The following is a 20,098-nucleotide window of genomic DNA, read 5'->3' as shown; positions in this document are numbered from 1 at the left end:
AAGAATCTGGATTCACCTGGAGTTGAGTACCTTACCACTGTCCTCAACCTGTAATTGAACACTCTTATAGTTCCCGATGTCTGGAAAATGGGCAGAGTGATCCCGCTACTGAAGCCTGGAAAAGACCCGAGTTTGGGGGAGTCGTACAAATCGATCTCCCTTTTCTCACCAATGGCAAAGACGCTTGAGGCATTACTCCGCCCGAGCCTCGTAGGAGAATTCGCCGAGCATCAACATGGATTTCGGAGTCTGCACAGCACAACAACAGCTTTGCATGCCATCACCGCACACATTTGCCGTGGCTTCCATCAGCCCAGGCCATGTGATAGGACAGTCCTCGAGGCACATCATGGATTTCGGAGACTGCACAGCACAACAACAGCTTTGCATGCCATCACCGCACACATTTGCCGTGGCTTCCATCAGCCCAGGCCATGTGATAGGACGGTCCTCGAGGCACTGGACTGGACAGCCATGCCAAATTATTTGAGGACATCGCCAACACGTCCCTCCAGCCAGGCCTGAAACGATGGGTCGCGAATTATCTGTGTGGTCGCCAGTCATTTGTGGAATTTAGGGATAAGAAGTCGAAACACCGTAGAGTGAAACAGGCAGGTTCCCCAAGGTGGGGTGATATCTCCGGCACTGTTTAACCTCTACCTATCCTTCATTCCAACCCCTCCAGACGGCATAGAGATCGTATCATATGCGGACGATTGTATGATCATGGCATCAGGCCCCCCACCCATTGATGACAACTGCGATAGGTTGAACGTCTATCTCAACGAGCTTGCCTTATATTTCGCTGCAAGAAATTTGGAGATATCCGCCACCAAATCTTCAGCCACATTGTTTACTACAAATACGCGTGAGGTGAATACTGAGCTGACTGTGATGGTCGATAGAGAAATGATTCCGACCATCAAGTGTCCCAAAATACTTGGCGTCACATTTGACAGATCTTACACTTTCTCCCCACATGTCACAGCGATAAAGACAAAAGTAGAAACAAGGTCCTCAAGTCACTTGCTGGCAGCACTTGGGGTGCAGACAAAGAAACCTTGTTGACCACGTACAAAGCAATTGTCTGTGGTAAGTTATGCAGCGCCAGTATGGTCTCGTCAACTTTGTGACACGCAGTGGAATAATATTCAGATCTGTCAGAATACCGCCCTCCGAACTGCGACGGGCTGTCTCCTCAGTTCTCATGTGGACCACCTCCATCAGGAGACAAAGATCCTACCAGTGCGAAGACATAACTACATGCTGTCTAAGCAATACCTTTTGGGCTGTTATTGCAGAAACCATCCAAATCATCATCTTGTGGATAGATACCCACCGCCCAGAAGCCTTAAGGTAGATCTACACGATCTAGAGCGTGAGGTTCAGCGCTACAAGAGAGAATCTCTAGATCAAGCGGCATATCAAGCGGGTCTAAACAACATTCAGGCAGACACGGTAATTGGCTACCGGGTGAATGTAGTCCTTGGAGAACGACCGCCACCCATTGCACTCGAAGAAATCGACGTCCCCCGGCAAACCAGAGTAGTTTTGGCTCAATTACTTTCCGGCAGATGCAGCCGCCTTCATTCCCACAGAGCTAGGATTGATGCTGACGTGCAAGATGTATGTCTCGATTGTAACCAGGGACCGCACGATACACGTCACCTGTATAACTGCCCGGCCAGACCCATTCGACTCAGACCCAGATCCCTGTGGACGCACCCCATCTTAGTCGCAGAGTTCCTGGAGTCTTGACACTCAACAGTATCAAGCAGACGAAAGATAGAACACAATAAACTGCTACAACAACAACAACAAAATAAATTTAGTTGAAGGGCATAATTTTATTCTACATACCAAACTTCTATCAGACTAGTAAAATTTAAAGCTTCTAGGAACCAAAAAAGGATAATCGAAAGAAGTTTATACGGGTCTATAACAAGCCCAATCGAAAATAATTGCGGTCTCCAGGACTCAAGAAGTCAAATCGGGAGATCGGTTTAAATGGAAGCTATATCAGGTTTTAGACTGATTTGAACCGTACTTGATACAGTTGTGGGAAGTCATAACAGATCACTATCTGCACAATTGTAGCTAAATCGGACAAAACTTGCGGTTTCCAGGGGCTCAAGAAGTCAAATCGGGAGAACGGTTTATATGGGAGCTATATCAGGTTATAATCGGAATTAGGTTAGGTTAGGTTAGGTTGAAAAATGGGTGCAAAAACTAATCCGCCCCATGCCACTATGGACATACATCTAAGCCAGTAATCGGCTTGTTGTGCGCTATAAAATCTATAAAGCAACCTCTAAATAGAAAATTTTAAGTTAGAAATAGCGTGCTACTTACAAAATCCTTAATTGTTTTCCATACCACTCCCCTAAGTTGGTTCATGTCTGATATTGTGTCTCCACCTATGCACCGGTATCTGTTGGACGCGAAAGCCGGGCAATGACAAAGGAAATGCTACAACGTTTCATCATCTTCCCCGCATACCCTACACATGCTAATACTTGCCGCACCGATTTAACATAAGTGAGCTCGTAGTCCTATGTGTCCCGTTACGATACCAATGGCTATACTTACCTCCTTCTTGCTTCCTTTCAGTATTAGCCTTGTATTTTCACGATCTGGATGCCCCCATAGGATTTTCGCCGTCCTACCGACCGTTTCGCTGTTCCACAATATTGCATGCGCATTCGTCGTCCACTCACTTAACTCGGACTGCGTCCACCCGAAAGGCTTCGGGTTAACCAAGTTTATTGAGGGCAGTCCTCTGGTCTTCACCGCTAAATCGTCTGCCCTTTCATTTCCCCTTACTCAGTTATGGCCCGGCATCCAAACGATGCAGATTGTGCCATCCTCAGAGAAGGCGTTAATCTCTTTCTTACACTGCAAGACTGTTCGTGACCTTACCGTCCTGGTTTTTATTGCCCTGGGTTTTCAATGTAAACCCCAGACCCACTCTGTCCTCTAGCTTTGATCCATCCGTGTAACATGATCTACCTGATGGCAATTCTAGGGTTCCGTCAATTCAAGACTGTGCCGATGGCAGCAGTGCCTCGCACTCGACTTCAAGGTTCATCTCAGATATCTGATCGGAAACCTCTTGCCTTCCTCCAAGTTTCCTATCGTCGCCTTGATTATACCGCGATGGTATGACCTGCTCCCATCCTCAATCCATTCTCCCATCGCCTTAAGTCTCATAGCCGCAGTGGCTGCCTCACACTTAATCTGTATTGTAATCGGACTTAGGCCGTACATGGCACAATTGTTGAAAGTCATAAGTGAACACTATGTACAAAGTTTAAGTCAAATCGAAAAAAATTGCGGCCTCCAGGGCTCAAGAAGTCAAATCGAGAGAACGGTTTATATGGAAGCTATAACAGGTTATAATCGGACTTAGACTGTACTTGGCACATTTATTGGAAGTCATAAGAGAACACTATGTGCAAATACAAGCCAAATCGGACAAAAATCGTGGATTCCAGGGTCTCAAGACGTCAAATCAGGAGATCGCTTTATGTGGGAGCTATATCCAAATCTGAGCTGATATGGCCCATTTGCAATCCCCAATGACCTACATCAATAGTAAGTATCTGCGCAAAATTTTAAGGGGCTAGCTTTAGGCTTTTGACTTCTATCGTGATTTCGACAGATAGACGGACAGGCGAACATGGCTAAATCAACTCAGAATGTGGAGACAACCCAGAATATATAAACTTTATGGGGTCGTAGATCAATATTTCGAGGTGTTACAAACGGAATGACTAGATTAGTATACGCCCATCCTTTGGTGGTGGGTATAAAAATCGCATCCTCATTTTCGGATGAAGAACTTTCTAGCAATTCATCTAATATACAGTTAGGTAAATAAAACTCGTTCACTATTTCAATTTTTATACCGTCCACCATAGGATGGGGGTATACTAACTTCGTCATTCTGTTTGTAACTCCTCGAAATATTCGTCTAAGACCTCATAAAGTTTATATATACTTGATCGTCATGACATTTTATGTCGATCTAGCCATGTCCGTCCGTCTGTCTGTCGAAAGTACGCTAACTTTCGAATGAATAAAGCTAGGAGCTTGAAATTTTACACAAATACTTCTTATTAGAGTAGGTCGGTTGGGATTGAAATTGAGCCATATCGGTTCATGTTGTAATATAGCTGCCATATAAGCCGATTTTGGATCTTGACTTCTTGAGCCACTAGAGGGCACAATTCTTATCCGATTTCTTGAAATTTTGCATGAGGTGTTTTATTATGACATCCAACATCTGTGCTGAGTATGGTTGATTTCGGTTCATAACCTGATATAACAGTCATATAAACCTATCTGTGGTCTTGACTTCTTGAGAGTCTAGAGGGCGCAATTTCTATCCGATTTGGCTGACATTTTTGTACAACGGCTTCTTCAATGGCCTTCAACATACATGTCAAATATGGTCCGAATCGGTCTATAGCCTGATACAGATCCCATATAATCCGGTCTCTCAATTTTACTTCTTCAGCCCCTAAAGGTCCTAATCGGACCATAACTTGATATAGCTCCATTATCCAATATCTAAGCAATTCTCTTCTTCTATCCTTTGTTTGCCTAGAAAGAGATATCGGGAAAAGAACTCGACAAATACGATCTATTATGTAGGGACTATAAGATTTGTATCGGCTGAACTTAGCACGCTTTTACTTTTTATACCCTCCACCATAGGATGGGGGGTATACTAATTTCGTAACTAATTTTGAAACTCCTCGAAATATTCGTCGGAGACCCCATAGAGTATATATATTTTTGATCGTCGAGACATTTTATGTCGATCTAGCCATGTCCGTCCGTCCGCCCGTCGGTCTGTCGAAAGCACGCTAACTTCCGAAGGAGTAAAGCTTGCCGCTTCAAATTTCGCACAAATACTTCTTATTAGTGTAGGTCGGTTGGTATTGTAAATGGGCCATATCGGTCTATGTTTTGATATAGCTGCCATATAAACCGATCTTGGGTCTTGAATTCTTGAGCCTCTAGAAGGCGCAATTCTTATCCGATTGGAATGAAATTCTGCACGACGAGTTTTATTATGATATCCAATAACTGTGCGAAGTATGTTTCAAATCGGTTCATAATCTGGTATAGCTGTCATATAAACCGATCTTGGATCTTGACTTCTTGAGCCTCTAGAGGGCGCAATTCTCATACGACTTGATTGAAATTTTGCACGTGATGTTTCGGTATCACTTCCAACAACTACGCTAAATATGGTTTAAATCGGTCCATGTTTTGATATAGCTGCCATATAAACCGATCTGGGGTCTTGACTTCTTGAGCCTCTAGAGGGCGCAATTCTTATCCGATTTAACTGAAATTTTGTACGTAGTGTTTTGGTATTACTTTCAACAACTGTGCTAAGTATGATTCAAATCGAATCGTAATCTGGTATAGCTGTCATATAAACCGATCTTGGATCTTGACTTCTTGAGCCAGTTGAGCGCGCAATTCTCATCCGATTTGGCTGAAATTTTGCATGAGGTGTTTTGTTAAGACTTCCAATAACTGTGCTAAGTATGGCGTAAATCGATATAGAACCGTATATAGCTGCCATATAAACCGATCTGGGATCTTGACTTCTTGTACCTCTAGAGGGCGCAATTCTCACCCGATTTGGCTGAAATTTTGTACAATCTTCTCATGATCTTCAACATACGTGTCTAATATGGTCTGAATCGATCAATAGCTTGATACAGCTCCCATATAAACCTATCTCCCGATTTTGCTTCTTGAGGCCCCACAAGGCGCAATTCTTATCCGAATGAACTGAAATATTACACAATGACTTCTACAACTTCGGACTATAACTTGATATAGCTCCAATAGCATAACAGTTCTTATTCAATATTCTATGTTTGTCTAAAAAGAGATACCGCGCATAGAACTTTACAAATGCGATCAATAGTAGAGGGTATATAAGATTCGTCTCTGCTGAATTTAGCGTGCTTTTACTTGTTATATATTTATTTTTGATATTTTGAAGCTTTTTTCCAAACATTCAACAAATTTTGTCTTCTTCTTTTTCTGTTCAAACAAAATTTACTAGAATGATAGCCGCTGATTTTAATTCAACATTCTCTACCATAGGCTAGGTACGGTGTAAGAAATGCAACATTTTGCCACTCTCTGCACCATTACAAACGAGCAATGCACCCGGTGGTGGGGTTACATTTTTTTGGACAAACGAACACAAAATTTCGATTTCAGTGCAATATGTCGAAAAAATTTACACTTTTTTGCACAATCGGAATCACCATTAGTCATTCCGTTTGCAAAACATCGAAATATCTATTTCCGATCCTACAAAGTATATATATTTTGGACCGTCGTAAAATTCTAAGGCGATTTAGCGATATTTGTGTGTATAACCGTCTATCCGTCCGTCTGTTCACAGTTTACAGCCTTAAAAATTGAGATATTAAGCTGAAATTTGGCACAGATACGTCTTTTTGATGCACGCTGGTTAAGTTCTTGAAATCGGATAATAATTGCGCTCTCTGTGGCTCAAGAAGTCAAGACCCTAGATCGGTTTATATGGAAGCTATATCAAGTTATGGACTGATTTAAAGTATTCTTAGCACAGTTGTTGGAAGTCATAATAAACAGATCAGTTTACATGGCAGCTATATCAGGCTATGAACCGATTTGAACTATTCTTAGCACAATTATTGAAAGTCATAACAAAACACCTCATGCAAAATTTCAGCCAAATCGGATAATAATTGCGTCCTCTAGTAGCTCAAGAATTCAAGATCCCAGATCGGTTTATATGGCAGCTATATCAGGTTATGGACAGATTTTAACCATACTCAGCACAGTTGTTGGAAATCATAATAAAACACCTCATGCGAAATTTCAGCCAAATCGGATAAGAATTATGCCCTATAGCGGCTCAAGAAGTCAAAATCCCAGATCGGTTTATTTGGCAGCTATATAAAAACGTGGACCGATATAGCCCATTTACAATCCCAACCGACCTACACTAATAAGAAGTATTTGTGCGAAATTTCAAACGGCTAGTTTTACTCCTTCGAAAGTTAGCGTGCTTTCGACAGACAGACGGACGGACGGACGGACATGGCTCGTTCGACTTCAAATGTCATGACGTTCAAGAATATATGTACTTTATGGGGCTTTAGACGTATATTTCGAGGTGTTACAAACAAAATGACGAAATTAGTATACCCCCATCCTATGGTGGAGGGTATAAAAATTATAGATTAATTTTCAGATCTCAATCTTAATTCCGGTACATTTTGATAAACTATTGGATTTTTATAACATTACGACCTGCGATCATTCAAAATTTAATATTTCGACCTTTGGTAAATCGAATAAAAATATTCTTCAATCTGTTCTGCGGTATGAAAACAAACATGTAAAAAGGCGTTAAGTTCGGCCGTGCCGAACTTTGGATACCCATCACCTCGGGTATATATGCGTAAACCACCTTTCATCAAAATCCGGTGAAAAATGCATACCTTATGCCCCATAGCAGCTACAATATATCTAAATATGTTTCGATTTGGACCACATACTAATAGTTACAATTCATTGTTCAATTGTGTATAACAAAATATTGGCCTTTTTAGCAGATATATCTAAACATAAACCGATCTGAACCATATACGACACGGATGTGCCTAAGTCACTGTGTCAAATTTCAGTGAAATCGGATTATAAAAGCGCCTTTTATGGGGCCAAGACTATAAATCGAGATATCGTTCGGCATGGCAGCTATATCCAAATCTGGACCGATTTGGGCCAATTTGAAGAAGAATGTCAAAGTGCCTAACACAACTCATTGTAACAAATTTCGACGAAATCGGACAAGTAGTAGTAGTAGTAGTAGTATTTATTTTCATAATTCTTTATGTATACAGTGTGTGGTAAGATTTTGTACAATATATAAATAAATACTTAATATTAATCTCTAAGACATGACATATTGTCGTTAGTCTGCATATGGGGTTTTGCTATTGTTATACATATATATACAGATAATATTCAGTTTAATAGTTGAATTCATTTATCAGATTTAGCCTGTATCTCATAGCCATTTTGGTGTATTTTGCAAGCCGTGTCCATTCTACAACTGCGCCATCAAGAAGACTTATTACTTCGTTTTCTGTTAATATTTCCTTGTTAAAATATATTTTCCTAATTTCTTTTAACACCGGGCACCGGCCTATGAAGTGTTCCACGTTTTCTATCTCCATTGTGTTGCAGAGCGAACATATTTCGGATCCATTGTTCCTGTATATATTACCATTTAGAATCGTTGTTTCTGTTCTGATCTGTAGTATGCATCTTATGTCTTCGATCTTATATGATGTTTTTAAATAGTTTGCTCCTTGCATAGGATCTAAATTTCTGTATATCCTACTTGTGCTCTGCTTTCTCGACATATATATATTATAATTCTTTACTCTTAGTGCTTGTAGCAGTTTAGTTCCGTTTTCTTTCCAAGTTGTTTTGTTCAGATTGTTTATTGACCACTCAATATCATGTTCCGCTCCCATTTCATTTAGGCGTTTTACCCAGGATAATTTGTTCTGCAGTATTTTCTTTGAAAGAAGAAATGGTAGACGAGATTCGTCGTACTCAAATAGAGTTTTAAACACATATCTTATGTTTAAATCTAGTGTAAATATATGTCCAATTTCGATGGAAGTTTCTAGCATTATGGCGTATGTTGGTATGCAATCTGGGAGATTAAGCATTCTCTTGATGAAATATGTCTGCAGCTTGTCAACTTCCTCAAAGTGTTTGTAACCCCATACTTGCGCAGCGTATGATTGTATTGATCTGCTAACGGCTAGAAAGAGTTTCCACTTAGATTGAAGTGGTACATCCTGTTTTTTTAGAAAGTCGTTCCATGTGCTATTTATACTAGTTTTTGCTGCTTGATTCCTTTTTTCAACATGCTTGCTAAAGCTCATGGATGGTGTTAATGTTACTCCTAGATAACAATATTCCGATGTTATCGTCACAGGATTCGATTTAAATGTCCAGTTTTCATTTCTGGCTATTCTCCCACCTTTTCTAAATACCATAATTTTTGATTTATTTAAATTTACTTCGACTGTCCATAGTTTACAATACTCTTCCAAGTTGTAGATCATTTGTTGTAGCACATTTGGTTCATCGGCTAGTATTACGATGTCATCGGCATATAGAAGTAATCTTACATTTAATCCATTTAGGTTAACTCCGCCTTCTAGAGTGTCATGCAGGTCATTTAGGTACAGAGCAAATAATAGCGGTGAGAGTAGGCATCCTTGTTTGACACCTGACGAAGTATTGAAGTATTCCGACAATTCATTTCCGGTCCACACTGCTGATGTTGTGTCTTTATAAACGTTTTCGATAAATCTTACAGCTTTCGTTGACATGCCTATCGATTGCAGTTTGAATATGAGCGCTTTCCTTGAAATGTTATCGAACGCCGCCTTAAAGTCAACGAAAAAAGCATACGTTTTCTTTTTTTGGCTGAAATTCAAATGTACGATTGAGGATAGGTTATAAATATTGTCAGACGTGCTATAATTTTTACGAAAACCTGCTTGATACTCATTTAGTATCTTATGTTTCTCCGACCATAGTGACAGTCTTTCATTAAGTATGCCCATCATTATTTTTGCAATACAATTCATAAATGCAATACCTCTATAGTTGCACGACAAGGTTCTATCCCCCTTTTTGAAAATTGGATAAATGATAGTCCTGAGTAATGATTCATCAACACAACCGGAGTCGTACAAGGTATTGAACGTATTCACAATTTCTGCCAATAGATCATTTGGTGCATTTTTAAAAAATTCGTATGGCACTCTATCCTCGCCAGGAGCCTTATGGTCTTTTGTTTTACTCAAAACTTTTTTGACTTCCGACAGTGTTATTGGCGTGTCCAGCTCGTGATAAAATTGCAGATTGTGTGCATATTGGATGTCTGATTGCTCTTGGTGAGGATTTAATAGATTTTTGAAGTGCGTTTGTAGATCTTCTGCAGAAGATTTAATTTCTTGATAGTAGTTCGTGTTTCTTATTTCTTTGGCAATTTTCCACCACTCTTTGCTATTTTGCACTCTTTCTAGGTTGCTTTCTATGATTTTATAGTAAGAGTCTTTAGCTTTTTGACAGATTTCCTTATATTTTTGCCTTTGATCCCGATACTCCAGTCTATTTTCCTCGCTACTGTTGGCCCTGTATTTCTTGAGTGTGGCCTGAACAAGTATTCTTGTTTTATGGCACGTTATATTAAACCATTTTTGTTTTGGAGTGAATTCTTGGCTTTTTACACTTACATCATAGTGAGCCTCTTTTATTATCTTTACTATGTCTCCGCAGGTAAACGATATTGTTGTTTGTTTTCTATCTTGTAAAACTGATGATACTTTGGATTGGTATTTTGCTAAACCTTTGGGGTTCCAATGCAATTTAGGTAAAAGTTTTGATTTGTTCTCTTTTGTAAGCATTTTCAGAGTCAGAATTATTGGAAATCTGACAATTAATGCCCCTTTTATGGGCCCAAAACCTTAAATCGAGAGATCGGTCTATATGACAGCTTTATCCAAAACCGGACCGATCTGTGCCAAATTGAAGAAGAATGTCGAAGGGTCTAACACAATTCACTGTCCCAAATTTTGGCAAAAATCGGATAACAAATGTGGCTTTTATGGGCCTAAGACCATAAATCGGCGGATCGGTCTATATGGGGGCTATATCCAAATCTGGACTGATCTGTGCCATATTACAGAAGTTTATCGAAGGACTTAACCTAACTCACTGTCCGGAATTTCGGCGACATCGGACAATTAATGGGCATTTTATGGCCTCAAAACCTTAAATCGAGAGATCGGTCTATATGGCAGCTATATCGAAATCTGGATCGATCGGAACCAAATTGAAAAAGGATGTCGATGGGCCTAACTCAAATCACTGTTCAAAATTTCGACGACATCGGACAATAAATGTGCCTTTTACGGGCCCAAAACCTTAAATCGAGAGAAAGGTCCGATATAGCCCATCTTCGAACTTAACCTGTCTATGGACAAGAAAAGAATCTGTGCAAAGTTTCAGCTCAATATGTCTACTTTTATACCCTCCACCATAGGATGGGGGGTATAATAATTTCGTCATTCTGTTTGTAAACACTCGAAATATATTCTTGATCGTAGCGACATTTTATATCCATCTAACCATGTCCGTCCGTCCGTCCGTCTGCTTGTCGAAAGCACGCTAACTTTCGATGGAGTAAAGCTAGACACTTGAAATTTTGCAAAAATACTTTTTATTAGTGTAGGTCGGTTGGGATTGTAAATGGGCGATATCGGTCCATGTTTTGATATGGCTGCCAGATAAACCGATCTTGGGTCTTGACTTCTTGAGCCTCTAGAGGGCGCAATTCTTATCCGATTTGAATGAATTTTTGCACGACGTATTTTGTTATGATATCCAACAACTGTGCCAAGTATGGCTCAAATCGGTTCATAACCTGATATAGCTGTCATATAAACAGATCTGGGGACTTGACTTCTTGAGCTTCTAGCGAGCGCAATTCCTATCCGATTTGGCTGAAATTTTGCATGACGTATTTTATCCTTACTCTCAAGAACTGTGTTAAATAAAGTTCAAATCGGTTCACAACCTTATATAGCTGTCATATAAACCGATCTGGGATCTTGACTTCTTAAGCCCCTAGAGGTCGCAATTATTATGCGATTTGCCTGAAATTTTGTACGACGGATCCTCTCATGACCATCAACATACGTGTTTAATATGGTCTGAATCGGTCTATAGCCCGATACAGCTCCCATATAAATCGATCACTCTATTTTACTTCTTGAGCCCCCAAGGGCGCAATTCTTATACGAATTGGCTGACATTTTACACAGGTCACCAACATATAATTTAATTATGGTCTAAACCGGATCATATCTTGATATCGCTCTAATAGCAGAGCAAATCTTTTCTTATATCCTTTTTTGCCTAAGAAGAGATGTCGGGAAAAGAACTCGACAAATGCGATCCATGGTGGAGGGTATATAAGTTTCGGCCCGGCCGAACTTAGCACGCTTTTACTTGTTAAAGACTGTAGCGTGATTTCAACAGACAGACGGATGGACAGACGGTCGGACATGGCTAGATCGTCTTAGATTTTTACGCTGATCACAAATATATATACTCTATAGGGTCGGAATTGAATATTTCGATGTGTTGCAAACGGAATGACAAAATGAATATACCCCCATTCTTCGGTGCTGGGTATAATAAAAATGCATATAAATACAACTATACTTCATGACAAACATTTTTCCGAAACTTTGTACCAAAAAATTGTTTCGACAATAGGTCGACAATAGAGAGAAGAGGATGCGGAAATTAACCCGCCCTATGCCACTATATGCCACTTTGCCACTATAACAATTATAATAAAATAAAAAAATTATTAATTATGTGTATGCCAATTTTTCTACTTTGTATCCCATAATTGTTCAGTGAAGTTCATAAAAAAAAAATAATTCTGCCGCTTCAGCAAGATGGGACAATATTCTATTATATTTCATTTCGAAATCTCGAGGCGATAAGCTTAATCAGTATAAAGGGCCATAATGATTTCTTTGTCAATTTATTTCGAATTGTGATCAGTCTTCATAGAGATCCCAAAGCACTAGCATTAAGAATTTTTCAAGTCTGATTAGCGGTTTTGCGAAAGAACGAACGGAAAAAGCAAAATGAAGCTGTTACAAGTCTTCCTTATCGCCCTTGTGTGCAAGGTGAGCTATAGTGAAAACAATCCGATTAGATGAGGTTTTGAAGTAACGCTTCACTACTGATTTTCAATATTAAACATCGGGAAGTTAACAGTGAAGAAAGTAAAATGCAACGATTTTTTATTCCGGAAAAGTTTGGAAAATCGTCGTGCAAAATTTCAGCCAAATCGGATAAAAATTGCGTCTTGTAAGGGCTTAAGAAGTCAAATCGGGAGATCAGTTTACATGGGAGCTATATCTAAATCTGAACCGATATGGCCGATATGCAATCCCCAACGACCTACATCAATATTAGGTATCTATGCGAAGTTTCATGCGGTTAGCTCTACGCGTTCGACCGCTATCGTCAATTCGACAGACGAACGGACATGGCTAGATCGACTCAGAGCATCGAGACTATCAAGAATATATACACTTTATTTATGGGGTCTTAGACAAATATTTCGAGGTGTTACCATTCATTTGAAGGCCACCGCAGCGCAGAGGTTAGCATGTCCGCCTATGACGCTGAACGCCTGGGTTCGAATCCTAGCGAGACCATCAGAAAAATTGTCAGCGGTGGTTTTTCCCTCCTAATGCTGGCAACATTTATGAGGTACTATGCCATATAAAACTTCTCTCCAAAGAGGTGTCGCATGCCGTTCGGACTCTTCTTTTTTTGTCCATAAGCAGGTTAAGTACGAAAATGGGCTAAATCGGACTATATCTTTATATAGTCCCCATATAGACTGGTCCGCCGAATTTGGATCTAAGGCCAATAAAAGCCAAATTGTGTATCCGATATTGCTGAAATTTGGGACAGTGAGTTGTGTTAGTCCCTTCGACATCCTTCTTCAGCCACAAAAGACGCATTTATTGTCCGATTTTGTCAAAATTTGGGACAGTGAGTTTTGTTGAGCCAGTCGTTAAACGCCTTCAATTTTGCCCAGATCGATCCAAATTTGAATATACCTGCCATATAGACCGATCTCTCGATTTAAGGTTTTGGGCCCATAAAAGGCGCATTTATTGTCCGATGTCGCCGAAATTTGAGACAGTAAGTTGTCCTGTGCAATATGGCATAGATCGGTTCAGATTTGGATGTAGCTGCCATATAGACCGATCTCTCGATTTAAAATTGTGGCCCCTTGACTTATGTTAGGCTTTTCGACATCCTTGTCGTTTATGGTTCAGAACGGTCACACGATTCAAAGATGCCGCCTTCAAACCTTAAGTTGCTGCTTGAAGCCGCTTCTGTGGGGAAGAATAGCCTCATTGTAGGAAGTGATGCCAATGCACATCACCAGATATGGGGAAGTTCGGATGTCAAAGAAAGGGGTGAGCTGCTTATCCAATATATTACAAGTTGCTATCTGGCGATTTGTAATAAAGGGTATAAACGGATCTTTATTACCAGGAACAGGCAGGAGGTACAAGCTAAAAGTAACAGCTGATAACTGACAGAAGAATGAATGCAATTACAGAGTCACAAGCCGTCAAAAACATTTGTCAACGCCGACTATATGAAAAATCCGCAATTACTTTTTGGGCAACCCAATACCTGTGTATCGAAAGATATAAGCGCAACAATGTACGACTGGGAAGTGTTGGATGACCACAGCTTCTCTGATCATCGTTATATAAGTTTCAGTCTTGGAGAAAATACTGCAGAAGTAGTCCCTCGGCTAAACAGAAGAAAGGCGGATTGGGATAAATTTCGGCACAAATTCTGCACGCCTACCCGTACTAGACCAGAAAAGGAAGTTTAAACTGCGGAGGATATAGTCATAATGGTCAATCGGATCACGAAAGCCCTGAATGACTCGCTTATGTCAGCATGTCCTAGTGCCAAGCCAAGGGGCAAATAGCGACCGCCATGTTGGACCCCAGCGCTGGTTGGTCTAAGGAAGGACTGTAGAAAACTCTTTAACAGAGCAAAAGCCACAAGAGCATCACATAATGGCGACATCTATAGGCTGAGCTAAGAAAATGGAAGGCCGAGGTTTGAAAAACTCAGAACAAATCCTGGGTAGAATTTTGCAGCTCTGTGGAGGATACATCTGAGGCCTCTGATCTAAGGAAAATTCTGTTCTCGAGACTTATTAGGGTGGGGTATATTCAGAAGTCAGAGAATAAATGGAAAATGTCTAGTGAGGAAACACTAGAATTACTTGTTGATAGACATTTCTCGGGAAATTCTCCAACGGACAAAGTGGCGCCAGAAGATGTTGCTACTGGTATGCATTCGTCGGCCATTATTAGTGAAATTGTGTCTGAGCCAAAATTCCTTTGGGCGATAAGAAGTTTCGACTCCCTTAAGTCGCCAGGCCCTGATGATGTATCACCGCTTGACTTACAAGCTGTTTGTGATAGACTGGTACCTTGGCTTAGGGAGATATACTCTGCTTGTATCAGCATGTCATATATACCTGTGGGATGGAGCGACACGAAGGTCATATTCATTCTGAAGGTCATATTCATTCGTCCTATTAGTCTGTCATCCTTTATGCTGAGGACTCTTGAGAGGTTGATAGAAACATATCTTAGGGCAAAGAAGATCATGGAAGTTTCCTAGCAATCTAAGAGATAAGCTCTAAGCTCAGGAAGCTTTACGTACAACAGCAAAGTGAGCTACCGAAAGTGGTCTGGGTATAAATCCGTGCAAGACAGAAGTAGTTCTCTTCAGCAGGAGATACAAGTTGCCTACATTGTCACCTGTCTCCTTGGGAGGAGAGAATGTCCCATTTACAGAAAGCTGGGTGTTTTGCTGGACATAAAATTGAACTTCAAATCCAACATTTTGACATTTTGGAATGAGCAAGAATGGCAACTATTGCCCTATACTATTCACATGCAAGAGAGCCATTGGGGGTTTAGACCGCGCATCATGCATTGGGTATATACTGCAGTTGCCAGACATGTAATGTTGTATGGTGTTATGGTCTGGTGGACGGCGTTTCAAATGTCCACCTATTGTTCTATACTCAACCGGATCCAAAGGATAGCTTGTTCGTGCATCACAGCCGCACTGAGGACGACACCATCTGATGTACTGAATTGAATGCTACATCAAATTGCTGCGACCACTGCCGTGAGGTTAAGGGAGCTTTCTCTTTGGTCATATTGCGACTACGGACACTGTATTATCCTTGATACAATATCCGATGTTCCACGCAGTGTGGATTATACCCTACCTGAGCCGTTGTTTGATAAAAAGTACTGTACCACTGTTCCTGATAGATTGGTTTCGAACTACGATATCCCTGGTAATAGAAGTTACATAGACTTCTATATGGATGGTTCCAAACCAATCGACCAGGCGGACTTTGGGGTGTACTCTAATGGCCTAGAATCGGTTATATCGAAGAGGTTACCCGACCACCGCAGTGTGTATCAAGCGGAGATCCTTGTAATTAAGGAAGTGGTGGAACGATATGATGTCATTACGACGATTGGCATGAATATCTTCTCAGGCAGCCAGGCAGCCAGGCAGCCATTAGAGGCAGCCTGGAGAATGTATTTCTGAACACAAAAACCGCCCTAGATTGTCGCAGATCTCTCAACGAGATGGCTGAACAATTCAAAATTCACCTGTTCTGGGTGCTGGGCCACAAAGATATCCCTGGGAATTATAAAGCAGATGAGCTTGCGAGACTAGGAACTACCCTACACATTCCAGGTATACTGGAATCTGTGTGTATGCCTCCAACGACATGTTAGCTAAGTTTTCAGGATCAGTCCCGTAGGACTACAAATGATAGGTGGTCACATGCCAAATGTGAGCATTCCAAAATTATGTGGCCTAATCTAGACTCGAAGAGGTCTACCTCTTTGCTGTCATTGGCTAGAACAGACGTCTCAGTAATTGTGTCCGTCATGACAGGTCACTGTCTATTCGGAAAACATGTTGACAGACTGAAGGTTGCCAGCAACAAAATTTGGAGAAGCTGTGAGGACATCGAAGAAGAAGAGACTATAGAACAACTTCTGTGTGTGTTTCCCGCACTGGCAGTCAGAAGGAGTTCCACTTTAGGTTCTCATTTCTTTGAGAACCTGTCTGATTAAGCGGACGTGAACATTCGCAACTTGTTGGGCTTTTTAAAGCGATCTGGATGGTTCAACGGTAGGAACTAGAAGGCATCTTCCTTCAGTGACCAGTAGCCGAAGGTCGTACTCCTTCTTTTCCTCCCAGTATCACCAAGTGATGTCCCGTTCTATATCCTCTCTAGGAAAGAATTCCATTTCTCGACTGACGAATTTGCGAGAGTTCTTCAAACACGTCGCTCTTAAATGGAAGCGAAACAATATATCATTCCCTTGAGAGTTCAAATCCTAGCAGTACTAGACAGAGGTGACAAAGTAATTTCTTCGTGCGGGATTCCCCCACCTCCCAAAATGGTGATTTCTCATTATACAACAAGATTTTGCTGAAATTGAACTAAATCGCAGGGCACACAGAAGGATTCATTAAAGGATTTGGAAAAGTAAGTATTCATTCGATCACTATATTGCCGAATCCTGGATTCTTAAAGACCCACTTAGGTGCCGTTGGACCCCCGAATAGGATTATCGAACAATACAACAACACTTCTGGATGACAAAAAAAAATAACCTCTTAATTTTTTTCCTTTGCTATGTTTTTTTTAGCTCTCCTTAGCTGCCACCAACACCGAATTGGAAGCTAAGAACTATTTGGCCAAGACAAGTGAAAGATACTTTAATTTGTACAATAAAATCTCTGCGGAAATCTTTGCTTTGGATGACGACGATGATATGGAGACTGCTTTAGGTAGATTATCGAATATTAAAAAAATTGCCGCAGAATTGGTTGATTTTTCTAATGAAGCCGCTGAATTTGATCAAAGTAAAATTCAAGACCCTGAAATTAAACGTGCTCTGAACAATTTACGAGAAGTTGCCGATCTTTTTGTTCTGGGCGATGATTATTTCGAATCGATGGTAATTGCTGTTGCTGCCCTGCAAACACTGGCCTCTGACAAGGATATTGAGCCTTATAACGGCGGTGAGAATATGCCCAATCAAGATGACAGTCTCGTAGCCTTTTATCCTGATATACAAAAAGTGTACGAGACCAGCAATGATCCTGAGGAGTTGAAATATTATTGGAATGCTTGGCTGGAGAAAAACACAGTTTGGGCTGCCACAAATTTCTATACAATTATAGAGGCTATGAAAAAATCGGCCACAATCTTAGGTAGGTGCTCTTTAAATCATCAACACTAGACATTTTTTAGAGAAATATCTTTGTATTATTCAGATCGCCCTGTTTTGAATATGTATTACTCAAACTTTGACATCGAGGAGTTCCTGAAGGAAATGGACAAGGTGATGGAAGAACTCAAGCCCACCTATAAGCAACTGCACGCCTTTATACGACACGAATTGCACAAAAAGTATGGCAGCGAGGTTATCGATGCCGAGGGTCCCATTCCCCATCATTTGTTCCAACAAGTGTTGGCCCAGGCCTGGAAGGAGGGTAGTGTCATTGAAAACTATTTCCCCTTTAAGGAATTGCCTCCCTACGATGGCTTTGTAAAGGACTTCAGCAGCAAGAAATTGCTTAACGACGCCCAGGACTTTTACAAGTCATTGGGCTTCTCCGATCTAGATGAGGACTTCCTTAAGAATCGCCTGACGGCACAGGATGAGTCGAACAGCATACATGGTTGCCGAGCAGTTATTTTTGATTTAACACCCAAGGTCTACATGCATTATTGTCAAAAGGTCGACTTTAAGAAATTCATGCAAATGCATGGCTATGTTGGTCGCATTCAATATGCCCAGGAGAAGAAGGACTTACCTGCCTATTTCTTTGAATCCTACGACCTGGAGTACCCTGTGGGTGAAGCAGTGATATTGTCAGCCAGCACCCCCAAACACTTGCAAGCCATTGGCTTGGCCAAGAATTTCGAATTCAGCGAAAAGACCCTTATGAATCGTCTCTTCCGCATGGGCATTCATACCATTTTGAATATTCCCCAATACTATGTGCACAGCAAAATTGTGAAAGAGCTTTTGAACGATACGGTGGATATGGAGACTGTGAACAAACGCTACTGGAAGTTAATGGAAGACTATGCGGGAGTGGAGCCACCTTCGGATCGTGATGAGGGTTGTATTGATTTCCCCTACAAATTCTATTTGGATGTAGAGCAAAATCATCAAACCCAGTAGGTATTTGCCACCTTCAAGAAAAAAAAACAGATTTTTTTTCATTTCATTCATTTGCAGAAAATTCGTATCTGAGGTTGTGGGTTATCAGTTCTACAAAGCCTTATGCCAAAAAGCCGGCGAACAGGGTCAATTGTATAATTGCGATTTCTATGGCAACAAAGATGTGGGCAATGCCATGAAGTAAGTTGAGAAGGGATTTGAAAAACAGAAACTCTCTGAAATTGCTTGCAATTTTTAGGTCCATGATGGCTCTGGGTTCCACCAAGCCATGGAAGGAAGTTGTATCGAAAATTTTAACAGACAACGCATCGCTAAGTGCTGATCCTCTGGTGGAATACTACACTCCCATTATTGATTGGATAAAGACCTTGAATGAACAGAACAAGGTTAAGATTGGCTGGAAGGAAAGCCAATATAGTAAGTAACCCATTTTTGACACAAATGTATAACGGATGTCATTGCTTTTCTTTTCGAATTTCAGAGGTACTCTGAGCAGCATAGTTTTCAATTTCAATGTGGGAAGAGGTGGATCACATATACAATTATTTGAATACAAAAAGAAGAAACCAATGAAAAGAATAATTAGATTTAATTTTTCAAAAATAACAAAAAATATTTAAATGATTGGAGCCGGTTGGATTTGCAATATTGTACACTTTTATACGGATGGTAAGATGGGTGGATCAAAGCTAGAAGACGCAGGAACTAAGATCTGTTTCCGATTGCTTAACCATAATACGGATCTGTAGGCGGAGATCCGGTAGAGAGTATATCGTGTTAATACGATATACTCTCTGTACTCACGGAAAAGTTGCGGGCGATCTTGAAATGTAAAAGGAGATAAACGCCTGGGTTGAAGATTCCACAATCCACATTGTATGAGTGCCGGGCCATAACGGAGTTAGGGGAAATGAAAGGTTGGACGATTTGTTTGTGAAGGCCATCAGCAAACTTGGTGAATGGGGTTTTCCTTCGGTACTATGCAATCAGAATTAAGGACCTAGACGACGAAAGCGCACGAAATCGAAAATCCGATATGGAGATCCGGATCTTTACGGGACACTTATGCAGACGAGATTAAAATTTTTCCACATTTCTAT

General features: G+C 40.7%; 1 protein-coding gene across 1 annotated transcript; it reads left to right on the top strand.

The window, feature by feature from the left end:
• The first annotated feature begins 12,684 nt into the window (after positions 1-12,684).
• On the top strand, positions 12,685-19,627 carry LOC106080907 (angiotensin-converting enzyme-like). Its single transcript, XM_013242512.2, has 6 exons — positions 12,685-12,827; positions 17,451-18,018; positions 18,082-18,994; positions 19,056-19,178; positions 19,237-19,415; positions 19,480-19,627. Exons 1-6 carry the CDS (start codon positions 12,786-12,788, stop codon positions 19,488-19,490), a joined length of 1,836 nt encoding a protein of 611 aa, XP_013097966.2. The 5' UTR covers positions 12,685-12,785; the 3' UTR covers positions 19,491-19,627.
• The last annotated feature ends 471 nt before the right edge of the window (positions 19,628-20,098 follow it).

Source organism: Stomoxys calcitrans, chromosome 5 (assembly GCF_963082655.1).
Source record: "Stomoxys calcitrans chromosome 5, idStoCalc2.1, whole genome shotgun sequence".
NCBI lineage: Eukaryota > Metazoa > Arthropoda > Insecta > Diptera > Muscidae > Stomoxys > Stomoxys calcitrans.
This window is presented reverse-complemented; position numbering and strand designations above follow the sequence as displayed.

Bases quoted from the DNA above. Each gene is read 5' to 3' on its own strand.
- LOC106080907 (XM_013242512.2), top strand. From the start codon at position 12,786: ATGAAGCTGTTACAAGTCTTCCTTATCGCCCTTGTGTGCAAG. The intron at 12,828-17,450 runs GTGAGCTATAGT...TGTTTTTTTTAG, and splicing joins TTATCGCCCTTGTGTGCAAG to CTCTCCTTAGCTGCCACCAA. The intron at 18,995-19,055 runs GTAGGTATTTGC...ATTCATTTGCAG, and splicing joins GAGCAAAATCATCAAACCCA to AAAATTCGTATCTGAGGTTG.